The 27,966-nt window shown below is 47.1% G+C and overlaps 1 protein-coding gene across 1 annotated transcript in view; it reads right to left on the bottom strand.

The window, feature by feature from the left end:
• Nucleotides 1-26,435, bottom strand: part of SIDT1 (SID1 transmembrane family, member 1) — a gene marked incomplete at its 5' end in the record, with an annotated part of 27,640 nt that extends 1,205 nt beyond the window's left edge. The window contains 22 exons of the mRNA XM_010139753.1: nucleotides 567-677; nucleotides 1,004-1,109; nucleotides 1,918-1,964; nucleotides 3,092-3,168; nucleotides 4,356-4,464; nucleotides 6,137-6,273; nucleotides 7,220-7,337; nucleotides 8,379-8,502; nucleotides 9,080-9,153; nucleotides 9,809-9,875; nucleotides 10,430-10,503; nucleotides 11,130-11,278; nucleotides 12,897-12,968; nucleotides 16,893-16,936; nucleotides 18,571-18,664; nucleotides 19,060-19,131; nucleotides 20,328-20,421; nucleotides 20,997-21,080; nucleotides 22,227-22,328; nucleotides 24,919-24,964; nucleotides 25,187-25,357; nucleotides 26,314-26,435. Of these exons, the coding sequence (XP_010138055.1) occupies nucleotides 567-677; nucleotides 1,004-1,109; nucleotides 1,918-1,964; nucleotides 3,092-3,168; nucleotides 4,356-4,464; nucleotides 6,137-6,273; nucleotides 7,220-7,337; nucleotides 8,379-8,502; nucleotides 9,080-9,153; nucleotides 9,809-9,875; nucleotides 10,430-10,503; nucleotides 11,130-11,278; nucleotides 12,897-12,968; nucleotides 16,893-16,936; nucleotides 18,571-18,664; nucleotides 19,060-19,131; nucleotides 20,328-20,421; nucleotides 20,997-21,080; nucleotides 22,227-22,328; nucleotides 24,919-24,964; nucleotides 25,187-25,357; nucleotides 26,314-26,435 (2,094 nt within the window). The remainder of the gene's footprint in view (nucleotides 1-566; nucleotides 678-1,003; nucleotides 1,110-1,917; nucleotides 1,965-3,091; nucleotides 3,169-4,355; nucleotides 4,465-6,136; nucleotides 6,274-7,219; nucleotides 7,338-8,378; nucleotides 8,503-9,079; nucleotides 9,154-9,808; nucleotides 9,876-10,429; nucleotides 10,504-11,129; nucleotides 11,279-12,896; nucleotides 12,969-16,892; nucleotides 16,937-18,570; nucleotides 18,665-19,059; nucleotides 19,132-20,327; nucleotides 20,422-20,996; nucleotides 21,081-22,226; nucleotides 22,329-24,918; nucleotides 24,965-25,186; nucleotides 25,358-26,313) is intronic.
• Between the last annotated feature and the right edge of the window lie 1,531 nt (nucleotides 26,436-27,966).

Below are 27,966 nucleotides of genomic sequence, written 5' to 3'. Positions count from 1 at the left end.
GTGATACTTAGACCGGGAGATGGATTTGTGGCCACAACCTATGGCTGGGGGGAACCCTCTGGTCTCCACATCTGAGGTCCTGCATAGCACAAGCTGCACAACCTACACCAGACCACCCCGCATAAAGCCTCTTACTGCTGTGGAGATATCATAAGGCATCCAGTCAGGATTTAAGAGCTTCGTAGGCCATGGAGAGTTCCTCACAACCCCAAGCACATTAATCCCCATTGACCATCTGATCCAGAGAGCAGTCTTCCATCCAGACTGGTCAGGATTGGCCCAGTTTTGCTTTCAGATCCCCAGCCCCTCCTCTGTTCCCTGGTGAGAATCAGTGGCCTGCAGATCACCTGGGTTGTAAATAGTTTCTCCACAGCTACATGCGTATGGTCACTTTTTGCTCAGCACAGCTTCTTATGCTCCCTTCCCAGTCTATTGAAGGAGTTAAACCCTTTCATCTCTCCATGAGCAGCCCAAGACTCTTCCCCAGAGTATTTTTCATGTAAAAGAAACAACAGGAAGGAAAGGCAATGAAAGACAGAGATGGACAGAAGGACAGGGAACTTTACCTCCCAGCTGCTGAGGTTCTGGAAGAAGAAGTAGAGGGCAGCTGCCCACACCACTGCTGTGGCCACGATGCAGAACAGGGGGATGGGCAGAATCTTCTCAGAGCTGCGGAGCTGCAGACAGGGACATAGCCTCACAATGCACTCTGAGTTCTTTCCAGGGGCCAAAGCCATGCATAGGGCTGACATGCTAGCCTGGACCATCCGCATCTGCCTGCAAAGGGCTGCCCACCCCAGGAAAACACTGCTCGGCCACCCCTGAGATGGCTACACAGAATCCCTCCCCAGCACCAACACCTTGTTCCACCCTGAGTCCCACAAAGGCTTCTCTACATTCCTCAGCAGCGCCACAGTAACCCAAACTGAAGCAAGAAAAGAGGTCCATCCCTTCCCCTTTGGAGACAGACATCCCAGTGACAGCAACAGCTGCCTCCCTTTACCTTCATGATGATGTAGAAAGCCAGATACAGCAACAAGTTACAGATGAAGATCCCCAATATGTAGGAGGCGAAGTCTCTAGGCCGATATACCAGCCCAAAGATAGCACTGAGAGAGAGAGGGAAGAAGGGACATAGAGAGTCTCTTTCACTGGTGACAGGGTACATCCCGAGACTGGCAGCCACCCACTACCCCACCAGACCACAGGACACAGTGATATTGCCACAGCCTCCCAGCTCCCTGGAGGAAGTGCACCTTTTTGCTTCTGCTCCCAGCTAAGCAAACTCAGCCATGGTCAGCTGCTGAGAGCAACCAGAGACCCCAGAAGAAAGGCAAGGACCCTAGGTTGCTTTCAACCCACAACCAAATTCATCTTTCTTAGAAGGAGTTGGCCCCAGACCTGTATGTTTAGGAGAAGGCATGTCCCTGAGAAGGAGCTTTAGTGAAAAGCAAGAGCTTGGGGTAATGATTTCAGGTCTCATCCAAGAGCTGATCCCTCCCACCCACGCAATTACTCCTGAGCCAGGCTCTGTGACTGGGACTGACAGGCATCTGTCAAGTCTCCTGCACCTTGGCTGTGCCGGAGATCTCCCACCTATGAGGTAAGCACCTGTACAGCACCACAGTACCAGGCTGGCCCTACAGAAGCTCACTTAGATGCGAGCAGCAAGACAGCACAAGCTGAAATGCTTACGGATGCCTCATGCAGCTCTGTAGTGCTGCACTGCATCCTGTAGATCTGCCTACCATCAGTGCTCATCACACCAAGCTCCTTGCCAAAACGTGTCAGAAGGGCCCCAGCAGAGGATTACTGCACAGACGCTGCTGCATGTCACTGCAGGCCACTAGTGGGTCAATACTGAATCCCTCTGAACACATGCACAAGTACACAAGACACCAACACCCCACTACTTACAAGGACCAGTTGACCAGGTTTCCAACAACGAGTAGCACCATCCTGTCCTGAAGAGAAGACACTAATGATCATATGACAGCAGAAGGAAATGCAAGAAGAGGGCTCTGCCTCAGAAATTCAGGGTATCGTTACGTGAGAATTTGGAGTCTGGTTCCTGCAAGCACACATGCACCTGGCTCTGAAGTTTGCTCTGTAGGAGCTTTTGCCAGATGGAAACTGCTCTGGCCCTCAAAAATCTGAGGAAGGCATGGCAAGGAGACTAAACATCTAAAAAAAGACAAGCCCAGCACTTAAGGATCATCCTCAAGAAGTTCTGCAAAAACTTTGACTGTTTCCACTGTGTTTCTAGTTAGATTCCCTCCCTCCCACCATTTTACAGAAAAATCATTGCATAAAGGACATGCTTGAGAGAGGCAAGAGGGGAAGCTTTGGATAGCATCCCACACATATCCACAGAGCGTTTTTTCACCCATCTCACCATTAGCTAGAGGAGCACTGTAACTACAGCAGGTAAAAGGGGCACGTGCATTTATGCTTGCAGCTGCTTTCTCGATGCAGCTATTTCAAGCTGGCCAGGCTTACTTTATGCCTAAGCACACCAACTTTGCTTGCAAAACTCAGCCAGACACTGACAGGAGGAGAAATAAACAAACAGAAAGTATGCTCATGAATAAAAACTTCTTTTGGCTTCAAGCCCTAATTAGCACTCTGTGCTGAGCAGAAAGTAATCAGCGGAACACAAGGTAACAGCTATTGTTTCTTTCTTTTTTGCTGTCTGCCCTAAGGTGCTGTAGAAATAGCAATAGCTGTTACTTAAGCCAGAGAGCCAAAATAATCACTGCCTTCCCCGGGGAGGCTCCGCTGCACAGAGCCTCATACCCGTTCCTTTGAACAGATGCCTCCAGGCAGCAAAAGCAAAGGCAAATCCTATCATGCTTGTATCACCTTTGCTCTGATGTTTTATTCACCAAGCCTGAGACTAGGGGAGGCCTGGAGGCAGGGGGTAAACCACTCCAGCAAAGACCTATGCTTACCCAGACGTTTTGGGGAAGTGTGAAGAAGTGAAGCAGGGAGCATCACTTTTTCAGAGAGTTACACCTCTGTCCTCTGCATATTGCCTGGAAAGTGAGAAGCTGCTGACAGAGGTACAGCTGACAGATGAGAAATCACCTACCATGTACATTGGTCGACTGCACTGCTGGATACAGTCCGTGTACAGCACCATCGCTGCTCGTCGAAATATCCCCAAGTCTGTCAAAGAAGAGGATAAAAAGCCAGAACGGTCAGCAGAGCAAGCTCCAAAATGCCTACAAGGGAAAGATGAGGACACCTTTCTGCTGCCAATAGAGGACCCAGCCTCAGGATGGTCAGGGTGAGAACAGATTCATTTTTTGCCCTTTGGGAGCAGTCTGTGCTGAGCAGAAGGGCAGCCACCACAGCATGCAGATGTCATTTGGCCAGAATGACAGGTGAAAAAAAAATCCGCTCAACACTAGCACTGCCTAGAAATCAAATAGGCCCCGTCTGTATGCATAAAGAACTTTGTGCTTTGCAACCACATCTCTGGAAGAGATGAGTACGCAAGAAGGAGGAAAAGCACTGTCCATGAAACAAGCTGCAGGGAAACAGCAGGAACAGATCCCACAGCCCTAGAGGGCAGAGTACACTTAAGACACTCCTGCTCCCAAAAATCATTGCAGAAGCTTCACTAGAGAGCCATCGGTGTCAGTGGGGATAGATGAGCACACATGCACACACACAGCCCCCTCTTCAGCAACAAATGCAGAGCTTGAAAAGGCTCCTGAGCCAAGATCAAATCTCTCCTGTGCTCTATCACCCATCTCCTGCCACAGAACAGGGTTGGCAGTACCGCTGGCAAGCTGACTTCAGTTCTCAAGAGCTGACCCAGGTGATACATGAGCCTGTCACCCCACACACGTCCATGCATCCCTGGCTGCTACCCCGCTACTCAATCAGTTTGACAGAGGAGAATGAGAGCTGCTGACAGTTACCTGAGTCAGGGCCATCTGAAGCAGACAGGAGGAGAAGAGGAAGGAGAAATATGTTTGTAAGCAGAACACAAGAGCCAGGCTCCCCACCAGACACTCTCACCCTTCACCCTGTGACAGGATTTTATGTAGCTCGCTGCTCTGAGGACAGCGCTAGGGAGAGCTGTCACTGAAGGGCAGACTCCCTCAGAGCCCAGCTTTTCTGCCATCACAGAGCAGACAGGTCTTGCTGACGTCCATGGGTCTGGGAAGCAGCAGCACAAGGACTTCAGAGGCCAGGAAGAGCATCAGATGGATGAGAGGACAGGATAGCCCAGAACACAAGCATGGGCCACGGGACTGTGCTCACAGACGCACTGCCTGGGTGACTCATACAGATAAGGACAGGAGGCACTTGCACACCCTAGGGCAAGATGTTACAGCACTTACCGATCTTGAAGCGGCCCATGTAGTAGATCTGGGTGCTGAGAGCCAGCGAGGCCAAAACATGGATCATCGAGAAAATGACCCAAAACCACACGTCATTTTTCCCAAACACCTGAAAACAAAGACACAGTAAAAGCAAACTGAGCCCCGTTGTCAGCAGGCTAATCCTTTCCTGTCCTACATCACCATGGGTTGTTAGACAACCTCACTGAATGTGGAAGAGAACCCCCTAATTCTTCCAACCTGAAAAACTGATCTATAAATCCAAAATAATGTCCAGACAAGCAAGAGGAGCCCAGCATTCTGGAGAGAAAACCATTCTTTCTGAATGCCCCTTCAGATAAGAATGGCAGCCTGGAAGGACAACAGCTGGCCCAGGGAGTAGGAATGTAGGGACTCCCAGGCCAGGCAAGCTCTCTCTGCTGATCTGGGCAGCAGCTCTGGCCAGGAGTTGAATTTCTACAAAGGGAACCGACCGTTAGTTTAACAAGCGCACTGTAGTAGATCAAGAATGACAAAACTGCTCTGCAGGCAATGGATCCTATGGTACACCTTCACTTTATTTAAGAACTGGAAGTGACCTAAAAATGCAGATTAATGCTATACTAAAACAATTTTTCAGTTAAGGATTCCAGAAACTCTGGTCTGCCATCAGGCTGCGACCATGTTCTTCCCTCCCCCGGGGGGCAGTTCTTACCTGAACTTTTCCTTTTCAGTGGGGAAAAAAAAACCAAAAAGCAACCAGAAAATCGACCTCTACGTGAATGGAGCAAGGGAGACATGCAGTTTATAAGCTCTGCTGAACAGCTTCAAAGCATCCCACAAGAAAAGATACAGCATCCCATAATAAAACCCCAGTGTTTTGAAACCGGGTGTGCAGATCTACCACAGGTATCAAGAGATTCTTGGAAAGTCCCAAGTTCACCAGCTGCCTCTGCATGCCACAGACAGTCTCCTGCCCCGAGACCTTGGCAGAATCCATTGGTATTTCTGCATTATGTGTGGTAGTGAGGGGCTGTACAGCCCTGCACCCCCTGGAACCTAGATGCTAGTTCAGAGTAAGAAATGGATTTTGCCTAGTAACTGCTGAATGAAAATGAGTCCTTCAGAAGAAGAGAAGCAGACACCTTCAAGGCTAACACACAGGTTGGGGATTCAGGCAAGCCCAGCTCAGTATTTGCGATGCTGTGAGCAAACAGGCAAAGCCCTGTACCAGTCCGACTTGTCAGAGATTACAGGTGCACAAGAGTGACTTTGGTAACTCCTCTTGCTCCAGTGCCCTTCTATAAGCGAGCACTCCAGAAACTTGCCTGGGAGGCCCCCAGCTGTTACTCCAGCCCTCCACCTCTCCAAAGATAAGAAGGCCAACTGCAGGAGCTGTGCTCAGCAACACAGAGTTTTCCAAAGGGAAGAAAGAGGCAGAAGCAATTAGGTTGAGGACACCTCTCTTGGAAGCTCAGCCAGCCTCACCCCCATCCTTCAAGGTGAGCCAACCCATGGCAGACCAGCTGCATGCTTTGTCATGGACACCTGGATGCATTAATCTCTCTCCTCTTGAGGTCATGTGGTAGGCAAACTCCAAATAGGAGCCCACCTAGAGAAAACTGCTCTGCTCTTCCCCTCCCTGCAAGCCCAGGGGAAGGGAGCAGGAAAAGCCAAGAGTACTAGGTATTCAAATGCTGCTTAACACACTCTTCTCTCCCCCGTCATTTGCCCACTTCAGCTATGTTCCCAGACACACCATCTCATTCTCAGAGAAGCAGGTAGGTAAGCGGGAGCCATACCACTCCAAGGACGGCCAGACTGATCACCACAGCAAACGAGGCATAGGCAGAGTAGGCACTGGCATTGATGTCTGGGTGGCGGGTCTGGTAGAGCTTGAGCATACACAGTCCTGCGATCATGTACATGAAGGAGGTGTCTATGGAGGGAGCACAACAGAAACAGTGAAAACAGTTACTGCCAAGTAGGCTGAGAAACCTGCTCTGAGCACATATAAAGAAATGCAGCAGCAGGACCAAACCCAGGCTGGCAGGCACAAATCCCTGATGCTGCACTACATTGTACGGCACTTTGTGCTTTGCCATCTTGCATCATATCTATCACACTCTGGGGCAATAAAAAAATCTCAGACTGCAGTGCAGCACAGAAATAGGCAGAGAACCACAGAATGGTTGAGATGAGAAGGAACATCTGGAGGTTGTCTGGTCCAGCACCTCCTGCTTGAGCAGGGTCAGCTATGGCAGTGTTGTCCAGGACCATATCTAATCAGCCTTTGGATATCTCCACAGAAGACTTTACAACCTCCCTGGGAAACCTGTTCAGTCTTTGATTACCTTCAAAGGAAAAAAAAATTCCCTGTGTTCAGATGGAGTTTCCTCTGTTTTAATTTGTGCCCATTGCCTCTTGTTCTGTCACTGGGCACCACTGAGAAGAGCCTGGCTCAGCCATCTTCATTCCCTCTCATCAGGTATTTACACACACAGACAAGATCCTGCCTGAATCTTCTCTTCCCCAGGAAAACAAAAGAGCCCACAGAGAAAAGTTTCCACTGAGATGGCAGAGGTTTCCTAGGTTTGATCATTCTGGCACTCAGGCTGTGCACTTACTATCTCCAAAGGTGCAAAAGCAAAGGGAGATCTTGCCAACAGTGCAGTACCAGAAGAGTCACAAGGTCTGGAGAGGAGGCTGAATTGTGTTAGTCCCCAGTATCGAAAGCCTCACTGCCTCCTGACTGAGCCCTCAAACAGACAGGCTCCAGGGAGGTTTGCAAGGGTAGAGGGATGGGAAACGCCAGCAACTCAGCAGGAGACAATGCATGGCAAACCCTACCTCCAGCTCAAAAGAAGAAAGGAAATTCAGCTTACCAAACTGGAAATTGGAGTAATTAGGGCAGACGTGATAACAGGCGCTGAGCACCCCTTCCATCATCAGAGCGATGCCCATAGCATAAAAGAGACCAAAATGCTTTGGGATCCCATAGTCCTGGAAGAGAGAAGAGCTGTGTAATAAGTATCCTCGCTGTCCTAACAACGAGCGAGGTTCCACTCTCCATCGCTTCATCCCTCCTAATGCCTACCTAGGTCCTTCAGTCACCAGTGCAGCACAGCATGCTGTGTGCAACCACAGGTTCTGCATTTAGCCACACTGCATAGCCAGGCGATTCCACAGGCAGCAAACCCAAGCTAATCACACAGAAACTTCTGGTCTGAAGACCTCAGTGTCTTGGTACTGACTTTCTGAGACTAAAAATCTGCCCAAAAGTGAGAGTGCACTGGGGACCCAGAATAGCAGCCTTGCTCTCGTGGACAGTAGGAGGTTAGAAATCACCTTAGGAGCAGAACCCATCAGCCTAGGTGAAAACACATCCCCATTACAATCTGGCTGAGATCTCATCTGAAAACCGTAAGCAGCAGACCCTTAAAACTGCCAAGGCCTTTAGTTGCTACCAACCCACTGGAAACAGAGCTATTTGTCTCCAGAAACCACCAGCACCACTGACCACAGAGTTGCAGATTTCTCCATCCTCTCTCAGAAGATACTGAAGAGATTGCAGAAGCTCTGGCTATTATCAACTGTGCTTTTGAGCTAGAGGCAGCAAAACTCCTCTGGGTTATCAGTGTTATTCCCTCTCGCTAACAAGAGCGCCAAGAAGGAACTCTTGATTGTATAAGACAAATCAAACCTCATTATAAACAAAAGCATCTGAGGACACTCTTACTGGCCCAGTTCCTCCACAGTGAGAGCTGCAGGAAAACCCACAGCCACGCGAGTCATTCCTCATCTTGTCTTTGCAAGCTCAGGCTGGGTCACCATGGCAGTATGGACACGCTATAAGCGGCAAAGCACTGGGTTGTGCAAGAATATATCTGTCTCACCTAGACCCATTTTCAGGGAAGCAAAACAGAGGAGGATTCAATCACCCAGCAAAGAAGGCAAATGGAAACCCACTGCATATAACACCGGTTTTCAAGTCCTCCCTTCCTTTCCTCCCTCCACTCAGCCCCACGCAACCATGCTTCCTACCAGGGTATAGATGTCTTTCATCTCCATGGCCCGACGGTGGAGAATATCCCTGCGCAACACAATGAGGAGGAAGAGAAAGCCCAGCAGCATGTGGCCCACGTTGCTGAGGATATTGTTGAAAGCACTGTAGGGGAAAAGAAGGTTTAAGACGAAGGCAGCACAGCAACAGCAAACCGAACCCTGGGTCATGATAAGCTGAATCCATTTTGCTCCATCACCATCCTCCACCTCAGCAGCTGCCAAATACCTGCCAGTATCAGCCTGGATGACTATTTCAGGTTGAGCAATTCACCTGCTCCAGTGGATTTAAGACTTTCTCTATGAGATTCTAACTCTGGGCTTTCAGTGCAATCCCACATTAGTTCAGAGAAACGCTGCACTGAAAGGACTGATCTGAACTTAGTTGCACAGCTGCTGGTCCTTGGATACAAGTGAAAGCATCCAAAAGAGTATGGGAGAACCTCATTCCTGTGCCGTGGATTTAGTAGGGAAACCCCAGTGCAATATATTCCTGGCTGCATGTGTGTCACTGAAACAGAAAGCTACCACTGAGCAAAACAGAAAGCTTGGTGTCCTAAACTCTCAGTGATCTTATCCACACAGTTACTCTGAACCTGGCAAGGATAAAACCTTGACCTGGGCACAGCGCAAACACTCAGGAGGCATGAGACAATAATGCAGTAACCACAGGGCTCACTCACCTCAGCACCCCAAGGGGATGAGCGCACAGAAAGTTGTAGTAGCAGATGTCTTGATTGCCCGTCACATTCACTACCTGGGCACAGAGAAGATGGGAGATCTGATATTAGAAAATCCTCCCTGTCGTGAAGGGTTTGCTTCATGCAAACACTGCATGAACACAAGGACACAGCCTAGCTCTAGCGCTGGCACAGGGGAATACTGACATCTGAAAAGTGAAGCTTTTAGGGGGGAACAAGATGTGGCATAGGCCACAAACCTGACAGCAGTCTTCAGAGGAAATAAAATGTGTGCTCTCAACCCCTCACTAATAGATTTGCTTGCAAATTATCTGAGTAACAGCAAGGGTGAAAAGGGAGGGGAAAAAAGTATCACTCGTATCACAGCAAACCCTACTTGCTTTCAGTTGTCTTTTAGTGGTAACAGCAGATTTCTTCTGCCTCTAAAATGAAACAGGCCACAAATGAGATATCAGATGAGCCAGAAAACAGCTGCACTCCCGCTTCCCAAGCAAAACCAGCAGAACTGCAAGCTCAGTGAGCCAAGCCAGCAGCGACACTCAATACACAGTGCAGAGAGTGCAGCTAAGGTAAACGACCCCTAAGACAGAGCAGGATATCAAGTGATCCCAGTTTCACTGCAACTGTTATCCTTACACCACACAACCACAGAGCAAGTTTAAAGGTAAGAGGAACCAAGCATAGGAGACAGCCACATAGAGCCCAACGCACCGTCTGGTAAGTGATGACAAGCTGGATGACCGGCAGGGCATAAAACACTGCAATGGTGATGATGTTCCTGCAGAGAGGAGACAGTAGCAGCAGTTAAACACACCAAAACAATTGGTTCACACCCAGGACAGAGCCCCACAGGACTTGTGAAGGGATGCGTACACCTCTGTGCCTAAGGGCACACACCCTGCTCTTCTAGCTGGTGCTTTATATCTCTGGTTATGATCTCCTGAAGCAGAAGAGCAAATGTGCTAAATGAGCAAATGCTAAGGGCACAAGAAAAAACAGTATGTGGCCCACAAGCTTGCGTGTTTCGAGTGCCAACTTCTCCCCTTCCCCAGTATGTTCCAGCTTACCAGTTGTTACCACACTCACTTTAAAGCAATTATGCAAATCAAGATCCATTGCCAGGATCATATGTGCACTGGTGCACTAATATCCTTATTTGAGGTATGTGGGATCTTCAGTTACTGGTTGGAACAGGGTCAGGACGTGTTACAGAATAGCTCAAAAGAATACCCTCAGGTCTAAAATGTGGTTCGGAAGAAGGGCATGTGGACACATTCCACAAGAAGAGACTGGATCCACAGCTTGGGCCTTACCAGTTTGCCTTCTCCTTACCAGAAATAGATTTTGTATTTTTTGCTGACAATCCGTCGGTCCTTCCTGGACAAGTCTGATAGATAGAGGAACACCTAAAACATAGTGGGCAGGGAGAGAGGGAAGAAAACAGAAAAGAACTAATGAAGACTACTGAAGCCAGTAGAAGATCTTGACATATTCGGACAATATGCAGCTTGGTGCTTTTTGGACCATTTTTTTAATCAGCGATCTCATGTCCCTTGATTCTATGGGGAGTGAGTTCTGCAAAACCCTCTGGCCTCCAGGAATGGCTCTGACCATACAGAGCAGTGTGGGGTGACAAAAGGAGGCAGATGGAGAACTGATAGCTTAAAGCTCCTCTGTACACCTACTGTAGTCACACCACTTGTACCAGATAACCACCTCCCATTGCATATTATTTTCTCCCTATGCTGTTGCGCCTTCTTGGACTTTATAGGATATTCTGGGCTTCTTTCTCCTTCCTCAATAGTCCCCACTATATTCTGTTTTCCAAATTAAATCACTCATTTCAGTGGCACACTTAACAGAGCAGGAAAACTTTCTAGACTTTGAAAAGGAAGCACATTTGGCTTTGTTCGATTAAATCCACCTAAAAGGGAAGCAGAAGCTTAAAATCCTGGCAAGTGACTAGTGCTGGTCCTAGCCCAGACGTGTGTATGGCCCAGCATCATGGCCACAGCTGCAATGCCAGCCGTACCTTAGTGCGGATGACATTCTTATCACTTTCGATTTCTGGCATGGTGTCAAAGTCACTTTCCTCCTCCACAGAGCTGTCTGTGTCAGAACCAGCCGGCGGCCTGCGCTCGGGGGAAGAAAACTGATGTCCACCGCTGGAGCTTGACTCATCTGGAGCAGAGCAGGGAGAAGGAAGCAGGCAGGTTAAAGGCTAAATCCCTCTGTGCACAGCAAGAAGAAAGCTGCCCCAGATACCAGCCACAACCTGCTGGGGAGAAGTCAATATGGCCACTTCAGGGAACAATTTTTTCCATGAACACAAACCTTCCTAGAAGTCTGAGATTATCAGCTAAGAGCACTTTCAAGGACCGTGTTCTCCCCTTTGCAGCATTTTTGCTTTTCCTCTGCTTTTATTCTATTACTTTTCACCCCTAAACTCTCCTCTTTACTAGCCTGGGCTCTGAAATCTTGAAGTCTGAGACAAGCCAGAAAGCTCTAGTGAAAGCAGCAGACTGTTCAGGGGTCAGAAACAGGTTGACCTAGTTGATCTCCAGATTTTATATGAGCTTTATATGTACATTTTTCTAAAAATATTGTAGAACAAAAGACAAAGAGGAAGAAAGTTGATTTTTCAAAGCAGGCAGAGCATCAGCTTTGCTCCCATTGCATCCACAGTGCTGGTCGCCTGCATGTGAGCAGGACTTGCCTGCACCTCCCACAAGCTCCCAGCCAGCCCATTGCCCATAAAGGCATGAGCAGAACGCAAGTTTCTTCCTCATTTCTCAAATGCTTTCAGAGCATTTCCTTGGGAACTGGGGAAGGAGGATAAGGTGGTGCTGAAGCCCTCAACATATTCCAGGACTTAAATCCTCTCATATTTTCCCCAAACCTCACAACCAACAGAGCAGTACTGTGTTTCTTTGTCAGCCATTCAGAGATATCACACCTTCACAGTTCAACAAATGAGTGACATCTGAGTGTTGCACCACAGTGAGCAAATGCATCCTGAGCAGAAATTACACAGAGCTGCTCTCTTCTCTCATTTGAGCACCTCTTTCACATTGCCCTGGACCTGCACCACCTCAGCCTGCAGCCTGAGTCCCCAAGCTGTCAAATTCAAGAATTATGCCCAAAAGTCCACCGCATTGAGCTATTCAATACCAATCCTTCCACCGGAGGGAAAACTATTGTAAGGAGACTGAGAAACACTCCGGCAAAGGAAGACTTTTCCCATTATCTCAGATTAGCAGGACCCTTGGGAGTTTTTCTCCTCTACTGCCTGGGCATGGTTCACCTGCTGACAGCATGATATTATTTGTCCCCTAATGAAACCTTTAGACTGCAAGAAGTTCTGATTCTGTCTTGCCAGCACACAACCCTTCAGCCTTCTGGTGAAAGGCATGCTTTGGTCTAAAGGCAGGCTTGATGAGCTAATAATAGACTCCTAGAAGCTTGGTTGAAAGGGACCTTTGTCAGTTCCTAGTCAATCACCTGCCTGAAGCAGCATTGTCACCAACATGTGGCTGCGGCTTTGTCTAGCCAATACATTTCCAATGAAAGAGTCTCTCTGGGCATCTCTTCCAGAGATTTGCCAGTTTTCTAACGTAGACGTTCTGCCCTAAAGTGCAACCTGAACCTCTTAAGCCGCAATTATTTTTTCAAGTAGTTGCAAGCTACTTCTAAAGCAGCTTGCAGCTTTATTCTCTTCTGGCTTTAAAGCATCTTAAAGTCCCTTCCCCTGTCCCAGGCAGAACCCTCCCTGTGCACCCAGTTCTGGAAGATACTGTACCAATAGCACCATAGCTGCTTCCCTCAGGGGTGCTGGCTGCGATGGGGTGCGAAGACGTCACAATCGCAGATCCTGCAATGGAAGCAGACCCAAAAGAGACAGTTTCATGTCAGTTCTTCAAAACCCATGTCTGAGGTGAATATAAACAGCTTGAAGAGCTGGAGATGCTTGGGAAAAGCAGCATTTCTTCAAACAGATGGCAGTCTCCTCCTAAAGCATACTTTGCACAAGGGAAAGCCTTGCTTTGCAATGTGAAGCAAACCCATTCCCTTCAGCCTCCCCACAGAGGCTGCCAGGTTGACTCACAAATCATGAATCTCCCTCCAGCATCCTGCACAGATCACATTACGGGGCTGGAAGTCTTGGCAATTTCTAGAGCAAGTTCCAGGTTATTTAGAGAATCTTTACGGACTTTTCTCCTTCTCCTCCTCACACATTGGTCTATTCAAGTATACTGGTATACTCCTGGAAGAGTCACAGACAACCTTTGGCAAGACAGTCATTACATAGTTCTAAGCAAAGAGAAAGAAAAAATGCTCCATGCAAAAAAGTGGTCATGATTTCATGCTAATGACATGAGGGACAAGTCTTTGAGGGCAGGGAAATCCCTGCTGCCACCCATATATCTAAAGCAAGGAGAGCTGCATCTCCAGTCAGGTTGCACTGGGACCTTCCCCACCTGACTTCACATTCTCTTTTTGCCTGGTACCTGTTTGATTCTTCTACGGTTGGGCTCAGCTGCTGAAGACAAACACATTAGGTTCAGCCAGCTGAACCACCTCACAGAGGTGTCAAACACCCATCTCCCCAAAAGGGAGAGGGGACCAAGAGCAGAGGGAGTGGGAACATATCTTCTAGTGGTGGAGAAGAGTGAGACAGGTCCAGCGGCCTGTAGAAGTTCACCCTCGTAACAACATCACATGGGCAGTCAGCAGCAAAGGTAAACAGGTCATGGGATAGTTTTTAAGCTAAGCAACCTTACCTTACTGCAGCTTGGCAATGATCTGGCTTACCAAGCTTCACCTCTGGCTTCCCAGGACCTGATCTGTCCCAAGCTGACAGGCACAGGCATAGTCCTCTTTCCAGCTAGCTATTCTGGGCACCTGTGTAACACTTTCTGTGTAGGTTTTTACACCATTTCCATTAGCCACATATGTAAAGAGCCCCAGAACTTTTCCCTGCCTGAGCCTGATTCCTAGGCAAGGGAGCACCCACACAGCAATGACATTTGATGTTTCCAGTCCAAATTACTGCTTTCCTTTGACAGGTTCATTGTGCTTGTTGGGTTGTGGGCTAGGACTTGGACTCCATATCAGCTCCCGTTCCCTCCTGCCCCATCCCTCTGACAGGGCAATGAACAGTTCAGAGGATCATCTGAAGTGGACAACACTGCACGGACTGAACACCAGAGGGAAGACTGGCACACTGCAGCCAGCTCTCCAGATGACACCTCTTCAGCCCTGAGCAGGGACTAGCAGGATGTCGTAGGCTGCTGCACGAGCAAGATCCACCTTCTACTCGTCACCCACTGTGCAACCCTCCCTCTCTTGTGGCAGTTTTTCCTGTTGCTTTAAAGTCATTCAGAAATCCAGATCTCTGGGAAGAGGGTGGAAGAAGCATTTCCCCATGTTCATGGCACCAAGGCACGTGCACAATTACCACTCCGGTCAGTCCTGTCCCAAAGGGATACTCCTTCCTTTTTCTAGACCGGGCTTTATGTTCTCAAGTGACCCAGCAACATTCTCTCTCAGGTAACCACAGGAAGATTTAAATCTGGACAAATCAGGGAAGCCAGGGAGAAGAGGTGCTCTGCCCTGACTCTAACAGCCACTTTGGACCCAGCTCATTCACTAATTGCAGTCCCACCTCCCAGTGTGCAAGTGAGTCAGCAGAGTAAATGTACCATACTAGGTGTGGTTCCTCCAGCTATGGCCTCCACCAGGTAGTGCTGATGTGGAATGGGAGGTGTGCCATGAGATTTAAAAAAAAAAAGTATATATTAACCACAGAAGCTGAACGTAAGCTGGGTGACAGGAGCAAAGGGGCACACAGAGTTGCAGGATATTCAAAGACAAGGGGCAGAGGCAGATTGCTCAGCACCTGCATCCACACTTTCTTGTTGGGGAAGGAGAAAGAAAAGGGGAGTGACAGAGAAGGCAAGACCCAGGGGTACTTTGGAGGAAGATAAACTGGGTGAGAAAGAGAAGAAAAGAATTGATAGAAAGCCGGTATGCCCTGGCTAATCTGGAGGACAGGGAAGATGAGTCAGACACACACCCTGAAGAGAAACAGTAGAAAAAGAAACAGCATGTGGGTAGGACATTGTTCCCCCCCAGAGAAAAGGACGTGGCTGTGACATGCAGCACCAGGCACGTATGTGAAGGTGACATAGAGTGTGAGTGAGAAGACAGGTCACAGAAGGAGCAGGTGCCTCAAGGAGGAAACCTGTGAAGTGTGAAGGAACTGTGCCCCCCTGTCCTTTCACAGGGATGCTGTTCAGCAATCCTCCCTGCCCAGGAACCGAGGTCTCTTCTCTCCACATTCGTACTAAGCACAGCATGTGTTCTGCACTTTCTCTGGGAATTTCCCAAGTACCAGAAACTAACTTCCATCTCTTACCAGGGCAGCTTAGTAAGCAGCTTCTAAGCTGCCTTCAGCACATGAACCCTCAGCTGCAGCACCAGCAGCACTCCCTGGGGCTTCTGGTCTCACTGGGCTGAAACTGTGAATCCTTGCCTTAGACACTGATCCCTTGTCACCACCCTGAAGCTCTTCCAGGGCCTCGGCCAAGTCCCTTAAGTTTTCCCAAACTCCCCAAAACACAGGCCCTACCTGTTTTTCCAGTGCCCTAAGATCTGTGGTTGTCTCATAGCTGGATCCATCCCAAATGACTTAAAATCAGATATTTTTAAGCACATTTTTACAGTCCCCTGCTCATTCAGTTGTGAAGAAAACCTTCCACACACATTCCACATGCAGGGATGCATATGTGGATGTCAGTGGCTGAAGAAGCCACTCTTGAGAGTCCAAATGCCCTCAGGTCCTCAGCAGAAATATTAACCCAAGTAATGCCATGTCAGAGTGAAGTTTCACTAATGATTCTTTAAGCACAGCTCAGTTATACTAATATGCTTATCTGGTGATGTGTAACAGACCAGAGTGACTGAAGAAACTGGGGATTAAAAAAAGGGAACACACCAAGAACATTTCAATGCTGCCAAAACATAATGTCCTCCCTTTCCCCAGGAGAGAGTCACAAATGATGATGCCTTTATCCTCAGACCAACGCTTTGAACTACTTTGCAAGCACTAAATATTTAAACAAAATTAAACAGCCAGCCTCCCACACTTCTTCAGAAAGCGTAAACAGCTAGTGCCATTCCCATAGCAAAAATTTCCATCTTTCACTGGTAGCCTCTTAGATGCTGCTATGCTTTTAGAACTCAGTAATCTGCAATATGTATATAACGCAGTAATCTGCAGAAATGTGGGTGCAACATAAAGTAAACCAAATCCAATTCCAAAGTAAATAACACAAACACCACTACCTAACTGTATTAGTCACTCATTCACTTGCTTGTCTGCTTGTCCCAGTTAAAAACAAATTAAAATTTAAATTAAAAATTTAGAGACTCTATGCTTAAACCAGGCAGAGGATGTCTTAGAGCATAAGAGCTGACATACTCAAAAAGTGCCTCGCTTAGAAATTAACAGACCTGGCATCAGCAACATGATCCTGTAGCCATGTCTAGCCAAGACTTGCTCTTCCTCTATCCCTCTAAAAGCCACCTCCTCAAGGTCGGGGTCAGGGACAGGTTCAGGGAGCCTACTTCAAACACCCTCTCTTGTGAGGGCAGAGAGGACACTCCAATGTTTTTCATTAGCATTAGAGACTATGTTCAGGGAAGAAGGCTTGAAGGGCCAGCAAGTCCCTTGCCTGGCCTGGGACCTGTGCTGTTCACTTAAAGCTGTTACACCACAGAAAAGGGACCTTACCATTCTCAGGACTTAGTCTCCCAGCTGAAGCCTTCCTCCGAACCCTGAAAAAGAACAGGCAGAGCTCATGAGATAGTCAACAAACGCCATCGCCTGCCAGCCATGGCAGGATTTTCTAGGACACCAACAAGTAAATACGGTGGGAGCTCTAAAAACCAACAAAACAAGCCAACAAAAATAAACCACAGAAGAAACAAAGAAAAACAAAAGAAGAAAAATACCGTGCGGACTAGACATGTCTCAGGCGTGACTGCTTGCTGTCCACCTCTCTGATTTCCAAAGCAACAGAAGGTTATTTTTTTAGCCCCTCAACTATCAACCAAAGGTAGGAAAACCAGTTACGTGACTGTCCCATCCTATACTGCTCAGTACATTGAGAGAGGCTCTCAAAACCCAACTCCTCCATTCAGGAGACTGAGCACATAGGAATCCGCTGAAAGGGCAGCAGGAGCTAGAGGCATGCATCAGCATGATGCTTAAGAAGCCAATACCAACTCCTTCAATGCAAGTGCTGAGCAGAGGAGAGTAAGAACAAACCATATGCCCACAACAAAGAAAAAGTAACAGCAAAAAAGAACACACAAACGTGCACACACTTAAGTAATATCATTGAATTGCTGCAATTAAATGTTGTTTCATCGATGCATCTTGAAGGTAAGCCATGCCCTCATCTTGAAATTCTTGTGTTTCAGAGCACCAAACTTTTAAGATCCTCTCTTCTGAAGCAGCTGAAAACTCTTTGCCATATTTGGTCTGAGGAGCTTCCCACAAGAGCTTCCAGCAAAAACAACCTACTATTTGATGAAAGCTTTATATGGCTCTTCTAATGCCAACCTTTGCCCAGCAGAGTAGGAACGAGTGTTGGAGGGGCCTCCATCCTTTCAAGCCTCCGTGCTTTGGACAAACGGTTTGCTTAACTATTGTCACTGCCTCTACAGCCAACAGTGACTGATCCCAGCAAACTCCATCACTCCCACCACCTTAAGACCACCTGCCTGCTGCTCACCAAGGATCTCATCCTGTGCTTTTAGGCTACTGTTCCCTTCCTGCCCCTCCAGTCCTTTCTCTCTCTCAGGAGGCTTTCAAGGTCACCTCCAGTGAGTAATGAGCGACCCTGGAGCAGCTGGGAAGAGTTTTGCCTTTTTTTTGTTTGTTTGTTTGTCTTTCACCCTAGAACAATCTGTCGTAGTAGCTGGCTGGTTCACCTCAGATGCAGATATTCTTCTCAACACAAGCCAAGGCACCAAGGTTTGAGGCAGAGGAGGCAGATGAAGATGGAAAAGAGCACTCTCGGGACTCCAAGGCCCTAGTTGGTTCACTGCCACTTATCGCAGCACTTGGTCCAACGCTCTGGAAAGTACCTTGGTTCCTCAGTGTTCTGGCATATGTCCCATATGCCAGAGTGGGCCCCATCACAATTCCCACCTGCCACCCAGTACCTTCATATAAGGAAACCCAGGGGTGGGGAACTACAAAAGCTAGAGGGCAGAGCCTTCAGTTTTCATAATTGCCATGACTCCCACAGCAGAGGAAGAAAAGTTTTCTGGCTGATGGTGAGCTTTGGCTGCTCTGTTCAGATGCTTGCCACCCCATCCACCCCAAATGTACTGTAGGGTGAGTCATCTCTTGAGGATGATGAGAAACAGAAAGGCTGTTCTTATTATACCTCTGAACTCACCTGATGTAGTGCACAAAAGCAACAACTACCGAGCCCAGATAAAAGGAGAGGAAACTCAGGAAGCTGAAGAACATGGCCTGGACATAAACAGACTCTGAGGAAAGAGAAGGCATCAATCAGTTTACAGAGCATGGACAGCCCCTCTCAGAGCTGGTGCTCCTGTCCTGCTCTTCCCAACACCACCTGGTGACAACAATCAGCCCAAACCAGCCCTTCAAAATCCACCTGCTTTCTTTGAGAGGAATTGCCAGAACTTGTTGCAACATCTCCCCCCATTTTTTCACCCCCAGTGCTAGCTTGTGTGCCCATGAGACCACCCTGTGCCACACAGCACTTCCTGGAAGAGAACAGGGCTCCAACTGGTTTTGAGTCCCTTGCTGGTGTTTTCTGCACCATCCCATCCGAAGGCTGCCAACCCAGCCATACCCTTCTATGCAGAAATGCCAAGTCCCCCTGTAAAGTTGCATTGCTCTGCCCAGTGACACTGACTTTTAATAGAGGGCACAATCGTCACTTGAAGGTTCTTTGTCCGCTGCAGGTTCCAGGTACGGTTGACATTCCCTGTGAGATGCAAAGTGTACAGCAAATATAAAACCAATCAAACATTAATAATCTGTGGCCCTGATCTTAGTTGCCTGCACTTGTAAAAGCACCAGGGTCTGGTTTTTCACTATACTCTGTGTGATTTTGCTCTAAACCTTTCTCAGCCTTTTCCATATGTCTTCCCCCCCGCTCCCATTTACAACCTGTTTTTCAAACTAGAAATCCCTGCTTGAGCCTTCCATACATCACTTAAGTCTGGATGCCTGATTCTCAAGGGCATCTTGTCTCCTATTCATCTAGTCCTAAAGAGCAGTTTCTCTCATCACAGATACTGGGACACTATTTTTGCCTTTGGCCAAAACTCTGCTGGCAAAACACTTCTGTGCAGGATGCCATGTTAGCAACTTGCTGCATTTCAGCAGGGCCCTGCCAGTACAGCTCTGCTGACAGCTTTAGAATAATAGGAAGACACCCAGAAGGTGTCACCCCTCCTTTTTTTAGGGGGGAGGGCAGCAGGGTTGTAGGGGGATTGGGGGAGCCCAGTAGATCTGTTGGTTGCAGTCTTGCTTATCCTACAGGGAGGAAGCCATTCAGCTTTGAGGATAGGAATGTCCCCACACCACTTCTAGCCACCACATGAGTGGTGCAGGCTTTGCTTTTACCACTCACCAGGAAATGGACACAGCATTTTCTGCCTGGGAAAGGCCCTAGAAAAAGTCTCTTGTAAAATTATTCTCCCCAAATTACTCATTTTTCCTGTTCCCCGAAGTCCAGGGCTATCACAGATCCCAAGCTAGCTGTGGGAAAAGATGTTCTCCGCAGGAACTGCCATCTGGGCCTCCATGCAGACAGAAGGAAAATACAGCGGTGGGGGGGAGTGAGTGGAACCAATAAACCCACAAAACAAATTACCAACAACCAAAAACCTGTAAGCAGCATTGCCTGGATGTCTCCAGTATCTCTCAAGATACCAGTGAGTCTTCTGAAAACCATATAACCCCAGCAAGCCAGGCACTGTACTGGCCAGCCACTTCCTAGATTTATCAAGACTGTTAACCTACCCAACAATATCAAATTTATACTTCACTCTTCCTCACTGCTACCTGGATAAGACAGAGCTATATGACAAGTCATCCCACAGAAAGATCCCAAAGGACTCCTGCTGCTCCATCACTCAGATGCAGCAACCAAATCCAGCTCCCAGCACAACTTACCATGAACGGAAGAAGGCACAGAACCCCCACAGGCATAATCCTCTGGCTTGATGACAAACACAACGAAGAACTGCTCACCTGGGAAGTCCTTTCTCTGCATGGAAGGATGGAGTAAGACAGAATCCATGAGATACAAAGGAGCCTCTCCCTCCAATCTAATGCAGAGACAGTGCTTCAAAAGGCCAGAGATAACATTTCAGCTGCTGCACAGGCACCTGTCTTACAGAGACCTGCCGGTTCCGGGGATGGTCCCCTCATCCTTACAGACAATAAGCTGACTGAATTCACCAATATGCAGCATAGCAGTGCCCCATTACAAGCAAACCAATACTAAGGCATGTATTTATTTAATTAGTGCAAACCATCTACCTAAACTTTGCTCATAAAGGTCCCACTCAGTGGCAGAAGAGCCAAGGTTTGAACAGAAGGGATAAAGCTGCAGCCACTGTGATCTACAGCCTCAGCACCTAAGACATAACACATCGGTCTATTAAGTAAATGTAAGCAAGGTTTTGTAGCAAAAGGTAACATCACTTCTCCACTTATATCAGCTGATCTTATAAAAGCAAAGGTGCTCAGCCATACCACAATCAACACAAGAAAACTAGGGATGTGTAGGACAAGCCACTGAAAAGAAAAACAACACTGGGACAAAAATCAGCATCTCACCTGCACCGTTATGGCTGCCTGCTTAGTCATAGACTGGTAAACGCCATTGAACTCCACATTATGGTCCAGGTCGTACACCGGGCACTAAAACAGACACAACCAAGGGTTAAACCAGGGACAAAATCCAAACTAATTTCACTGGGAGGCAGCAGAACAGACAGTGCAGAACAGCAGAAAAAGGCCCTGCTTGGGTGACAAAAGGAACAAAACAACCAGGACCCATTCACAACTTAGAAAAGCTGCTCTGAAGACATCAGCTGTGGCCTGCACTCACTGATCTCAGCATTCTCACAAGAGCACTGCAGTTTAATCCCAGAAGAGGATTCAGCCAGATTGATCACTCCACCATTCCCAAAGGCCAGTGCATACGCTCGGCTGTACACTGGTTGTCACACGCTTTGTAGTCTGTACTATATGCCAAGTACTTGCCCTCATTTTACTCTTTCTCACTACTCTTAATACCTGATAGGTTGAAAATCACCTGCCTCGGTCTCCCTTCCTGCCCTTCTACCACTCAAACACAGGGATTTGGGCAAAGCTTAATGTTACCCATTTCTCTCCTCACTCCAGATACTAAAGTGACTGCCAGGACTTCAGAGCCAGCAGCTAAGGTATCTTGCACTTCTGTGACCATCTTGCTGCTCCCACACTGCAGTCCCCATTATCATTCAGGAAGGTGGGAAAGGAGGACAAATATGGGAATATTTCCCATCTGCAAGCAACAGCCAACCTCCGTGGCAGGGAACAGCTGCTCTCCCCTTCCCAGGAAAAGGGAATAATAATTGCATAGAGAGGCAATTGAATTGGAAAGAAGGAGAGCCCTCATATCTGAGAATCAGAAGTTCACCATGCTGCCTTGAGCCAGGGGAGGGTCAAGGGAACAGTGCTGCCCTCTCCCTCAAACACCAGCATCCCATCCAACACCACTTCACGGAGAGACAGATCCATGTCACAAGGCAGCATGGTATTAAACTTTACGAGCAGAATGTAACAAAAGCCCTATGGACAGGCTGGAGAGCTTGTTCACCAACAAAAATCTCATTATGAGCTGCTTGAATTCAGCATCTTTTTCTTTCCCACAGGATTTTCATTCCTCCTTCAGGAGCTTCCTTCACCACCACCACACTAGACTGAAGCCCTTCCTAGGGCATTTCTCTCTCTTGGGACTCCTTCACAGCATGACACAGAGCTCCAGCAGGCAGCTCCTCACCCTCCTCTGGTCCGACTTACCACGATATCCTGGACGGAGACAACTGAGCATGGGTAGACTGCATCAGACACCACTTTAATAATGACAGAATCGACATCCTGAGGAAATTTGTACAGAAAATACTGAGGAGAAAACAGAGTGCTGAGGGTTATGGTCCAGAAATCACAGCTGACAGTAGCTTCAGATGCTCCCTAAGGTACCTCCACAGCCCAAGCTGGGCTTTGGGGTTGGATGTGAAGGGCCTTCACAAAAATTCGGATTTCAAATATTAGGACCTTACACTACAGGGGAACAGGCTAAATACGTACAAACAACTCCCCCCCTTGTACAACACGCTGTTAGACACAGACATCTTCAACTCACAAGATACAGCATAGCTTCTGCTCCCCTATAAGCTTTTTTCCACCCGATCAAGCTAAAGTGACTTAATTTTATACCCTTCTCCATTTTTCGTTGCTATGAGCAATTTCCAGATGTTTCCACACTGCTGGCTGTACTTTATATATGGAACATATGATGGAGTTTAGCTCAGATGGGTTGCTTCAAAGACAGACTGAAAAGTATTAGGTCAAATGGTTGAAATTCGGTCAAGAGTTTGATAAATATTGCCTGGTATTTGTTGTAGGATTTAGGTGTTTTGATTTGAGGGCAAAGGGTAATGAGGGCTTTCTCATTTCAGCTCTGAAAATAATTCAGCTATAGCTCTGAAAAAAATATGGAGAGACTAACATCTGCCGATATTCCCACTTTTTCTCTGGGGGCAAGTGTTCCCTCTGCTTCCATGCTTTGAGCAGGGCCACAGGACAGTCTGTGGGGTCAGGAACTACCACCCCATGACAGAGGGGACACAAGGCTGAGGACTACCACCTGCCACCTTCATCCCTTCCTTATGGTCACCTGGCAGACACTGCTGCTACCCTGGAAGCTACCACAGCTCCTGCTCCAAAACTGTAACCTGAGACACTTCCAGCTGGCAAGCTCCCTTTACCTTAGTGCTGTGCAAGGGCCAGCTGTTTCCTATTTCCTTCCCCTGTCCCCTTCCCAGGAAGCAGGGCCCCCAACTGGAAGGGCAAAGATAAGCAAGAGATCACCCAGGTTTTTTCCAAGTCTGCCCATTTCTCCTAAAGCATTCATTCCTGTCACTCCTCTCCAAGCAGGGTCCCTTCACTGCTGAGGGAGTGCTGTCTCCAACACCGTGTACTTACAAACTGAAAACTCACCAGGCCAGTTTCTTTAGCAGAGTGCATTTTATCTCTGCCAAGCAAGGTCACTGGCAGTCTAAGCTCCTTGGTTTCCCAGGCACACTACCCATGGAAATCTTTAGGTCCTTGAAGAAGTTACCCATGAGGACCCTTCTATAATCTTCTTTTTAAGCCACGCTTATACCAGAGTACAGAATTGACATAAGGGGCATTGAGACCTACAGTTCTTTGCTGCACAGACTGAGTGGTACAACACATCCGGGCAACACTCCTGACCTACACAAGCATATCTAATTTCTCCTTCTGACCTCAGGCACAAGCTGGGTTCCAGACAACTCCTTCAGTTGTTATGCTTGTCTTTTTCCAGTCTTAGGGCTGTTCCAACACCCACCTAGATTCTCAATTGCCCTTTTTATTTTCCTCTTCCCTTCACAAACTACTTATACTTTGATTTATAAAACTCTCAGCATTCTAACAATTAAGAAGCACTCATCTTCAACTCTCTACATCTGGTCTGTAATTAAAAGGCACCAATCTTCTATTATTAATTGTGACAAATAACAGACCAAAGTCACAAAGTTAATTCCAGGCCAGATCATATACATTCTACATTCAAATTACAAGATCCTAAGTAATGACGGTTTATAAAGAGCCACCACCATTCCCTGTGCTTCTATATTATAAAATACTGCGTGTATCTGCAATCCAGCTTAAGACCTTTGAGAGCTAAAAAAGAAGTTTAACTGGGATGCCTTCTAAGAGGAAAACTAAAATTAAGTAGAGTTGCTAACACTGACAGCAACAACAAAAACAGCATACCAGGCAGCCTGGGTAAATTACATACTTTCACTGCTCTATGAGCTCCTGTATCACAATAGTTACTGCCAAGAGCATTTTCATTCCAGAGAGGACTTGTAGTATCTGCAGGGCTCTAACCAAGGCTGTTCAGCTGGGATGTGCTGTACATGTGTGTTCTCTTCTGAACTAATAACCAGACGTACCACGCATTTCATTTATCACCTCACAACTTGACTTCCTGAACAACGAATAGCAGTCTTAGTTCTGCTGTATCATTACATCTTATTTATTTATCTATTTATTTTTCTCCAGTAAAGACTGCATCTTGGCAATTCAAACTGAACCAGCACTGGCTGTAACAAGACACTGGTGCACAGCATCTCACTTCTCATGAAGTGTAGCAGGCCAATGGCCTTCTGTACATTTCTGGCATTCCTTGAACTGCATATACCGTTCATTTGCATGATTTGATCATGGGTTTTGGTTCACTTAACTGCTTTGCAAGAGGATCCAAACACTCCCCTAGAGAGGCTGAGGCACTGTTACCTCTTCACTACATTTGCAGAAAATTGAACGCTAAGGATGTTTTGCTGCATCCTAAGAGGGAAAGGACCTAGTCATATAAGGCTTTTGCTAACTCTAACAAAGGATCACATCAACCATTTGGATGTGGTAAGACACACAAGTAACACCACACAGGACTCCTCCTTACCTGGGGCTGGGAAGGGCTGGCAGTGAAGTTAAAGGCTTTGTTGGTCCTAGAAAAGAAATACCAGCATGTTGAAGTCTTAAACTTTTAAGGTAGTAATAGTACCTTCAGTACCTTCAATAGTAATACAGTAACTTCAGATTATGCAAAAGAAAAAATATGGTTTTTTTTCTTTCTCTGGGAAGGAAAAAGAAGAGTAGGCAGATGGACCAAATCTCTATATAACAGATACATGAAGAAATTATATTTGCATTCTCACATCCCAGCTTACTCAAGTTGGAAGTTCTCAAGCCTGGTGACTAGCAGCTCATATGCAATATTGAATGGTGCCATGGAAGCGACGTCCACAAATATAATCTGGTCAGAGGGTCTTGTCTCAGGTGTTGGCTCAGAGGGACAGAGGGTCCGACTCACTTCTTGGTAATTGTAGGTCCTCTGATAGCTACAACAGCCAGAGGAAGGAGGGGAGGGAAAGTTGGATAGCAAAGAGAGAGAAATAGCAGTTTAAAAGTTGTTTGGCAGTTCTAAGAATGACATAAATTTTTGCCTGCTTGTAAAACTGAAATACTAATCTGAAAGGCCAAGACTATTCAGTCTTTTATTCAGACCTCAAACTCCACCCCTGCGGCCGTTCCCCACATTTCGCTTTCCTCAAGGCTGCCTGTGCCATCTGCAGATCTTGCACATCTGCCATTTGCTGGAGGCACAGAGCAACAGCCCAGAACAGCCACTGTTCTAACCATCCCCTGCATCAGGCAAGACACTGAAGGGTATTTGCTGCCCAGCACCAGTATTTCAGTCACAGGATGAAGCTTCACATCTCAGATGGTTTAAGGTGCCTGCAAAATCTCAGTACTTGCAGCCTAACTAGCTCTGATTTGCTGGAAATACATAGCAGCATCACTTTCACACCACCAAAACAACCACCACCAGCTAGAATAGACTCAGCTTAGGTGTACCTGGGGAGAAAAACAGAGGAGAGCCTTTAATCCCCAAGTGCACTGTAACCCAGCAGTTAGGGTGCTCTTTCGAGAGCTTGTTCAAGCCCCACTCCAAACTAGAGCCAAGAACTACTTGAATGCACCGTAAGCAACTGTGGAAATGATAGCAATGCCATAGGGTAGATTCACTGTCTAGTGACACAGACAGATCCCCAGCAGACAAGCCTCCTGGTGCTCCATGGACATATTTGAGAAACTAAGAGACAAGAGCCAGCTGCCAAGTAGGAGGTCACCTACCAAATCCTGGTCTTTGTACATTCAGCTGGCAGTAAGCAAGCACGCTTTGCAACCATGCCCTGCAGTCTACACAAGTAGCAAGACCTAGCACTTGAGAAAGGCTGCTGATGGATACAGCTGGCAGACAAGTGTCATATAAAGAAGATACTCCAGTACTTACAGGCCTCGAAAAATTAGAGGGACCTGCCATGACAGCACTCCCTTCTGCTGGCGAACTACAAACAGGACAGGATATTGGAGGTTCTCAGAGCTGCTGTTCACGTACACTCGCACTGCATCTACCTGTGGGAAGAGAAAGGAGAGTACAGATAGGTGTTAGCTGAAGGCAAAGAAAGTGTCAGCTCCAAATGTAGGTGAGAGAAGTCTGTTCCCCTTCCTCAGTCTGACCTAGATGCTGGCAATATGCAAAGGGAGATCAACAGTGTTTGTCACTGGACTGGTTATTCAGATCTAGAGATCATTTACAGAAGTTCCTCCTTGCTGCTGCCCAAATCCAGAATCACAGCCCTGTCTCCAGGTCAGAGATCACTGTCAGACATAGTGGACAAATGCAGCAGATATGAGAGGAAGAGAGTTCAGTAGCTTCCACTTATCCAGTTGGGAGCAACCTAAATAACTTGTGTTATGAAATTAAGCAACACACACAAAAAACCATAGACCCAAGGCTACAACTGAAAATTTTCTTGCTTGGACTCTTGCGTACCAAACTCGATTAACATCACAGGGAAAGTCACAAAAATGTCTGAAGGCAACACTAATAGTTAGGAATGAAAAAGCAAGTTAGCAGCTAGCACCTGGCTCTGCTGTAAAAGATACTGAGATGACCATAACCCATATAGAGCCCACCTAACAAAACAAGAACATACTGCTGACTGCCCTCAAACTGACAAGGAAGGTTGCTTAGGTTTGTGAGCAAGGGATTTAATATAGCTCACTGCACCAGCAACTGAAATTTCTCCTTACATTATCAGACCACCACACAGTTGCAGCTGTGTGGTAGAGCACTCTCAGTATATTATTTGCTTTGAGAAGCAAGCCAGAAGTTTGTCTGCACCAAGTGGAAATGGCATCATTTCCATTTGAAAAGAACATCTCTTCCCCTCCCTCTCCAGTGCTGCACACATTGCTCAAGAAAACAGGCTATGAGAACACACAGCTCATCAGAAGAGAGAGTACATCTCAATTAGAGGCCTTTAATTGATGAAAGTGTATTAGATAAGACATAGACATTTTAAGCCCACCACGTCTTCAAAGATTAGAATGGACTCTCACTAGATCAGTGAAGGACTTTTCTTAGATATCTTGACTGTATACCATCCAAGAAGAGTAAAGGTAGAAGGGAGGTGCCACCTTCTGAAAAAGCATCGTTAGCAAGGTAGCAGAAGAGCAGCTACCTGAGATGGCAGCTTATGCTTACACTGAGGGCACCAGGTTCAGAGGAAGGACGGCAACCGCAAGTCTAAAAGAAAATTTCCTATTTATTCTTGTTTAGCAATCCTAGGCTTAGATGGGAGTTTAGTTTACCGGAACAAAACACCGTCTTGAAAGCCATACTCATTATCAATTTTCCTGTCATCATCACCATAATACGGAGGCTACAGCCACCAATTCCTGAAAAATAAAGTCTTCAACAAAAAGCACCTTAAATAATTCAATTTAAAACCCCTTGAGATAGAAGGCCAAACACTGGAATCTTTTTCCATTGCCTTCTGGTTTCTAAACATCTGTAATACTCTTTTGGCATGCCTTCCAGCTTCTCTTTCTGACCACAGAAACTACATATGCAATTTTCCAAGTAACTTCTGCCATAGGG

This window comes from Buceros rhinoceros, unplaced genomic scaffold (assembly GCF_000710305.1).
Source record: "Buceros rhinoceros silvestris isolate BGI_N320 unplaced genomic scaffold, ASM71030v1 scaffold13577, whole genome shotgun sequence".
NCBI classification, from domain to species: Eukaryota; Metazoa; Chordata; class Aves; order Bucerotiformes; family Bucerotidae; genus Buceros; species Buceros rhinoceros.
The sequence above is the reverse complement of the archived record's forward strand: the minus strand, read 5'-3'. Positions and strand labels throughout refer to the sequence as shown.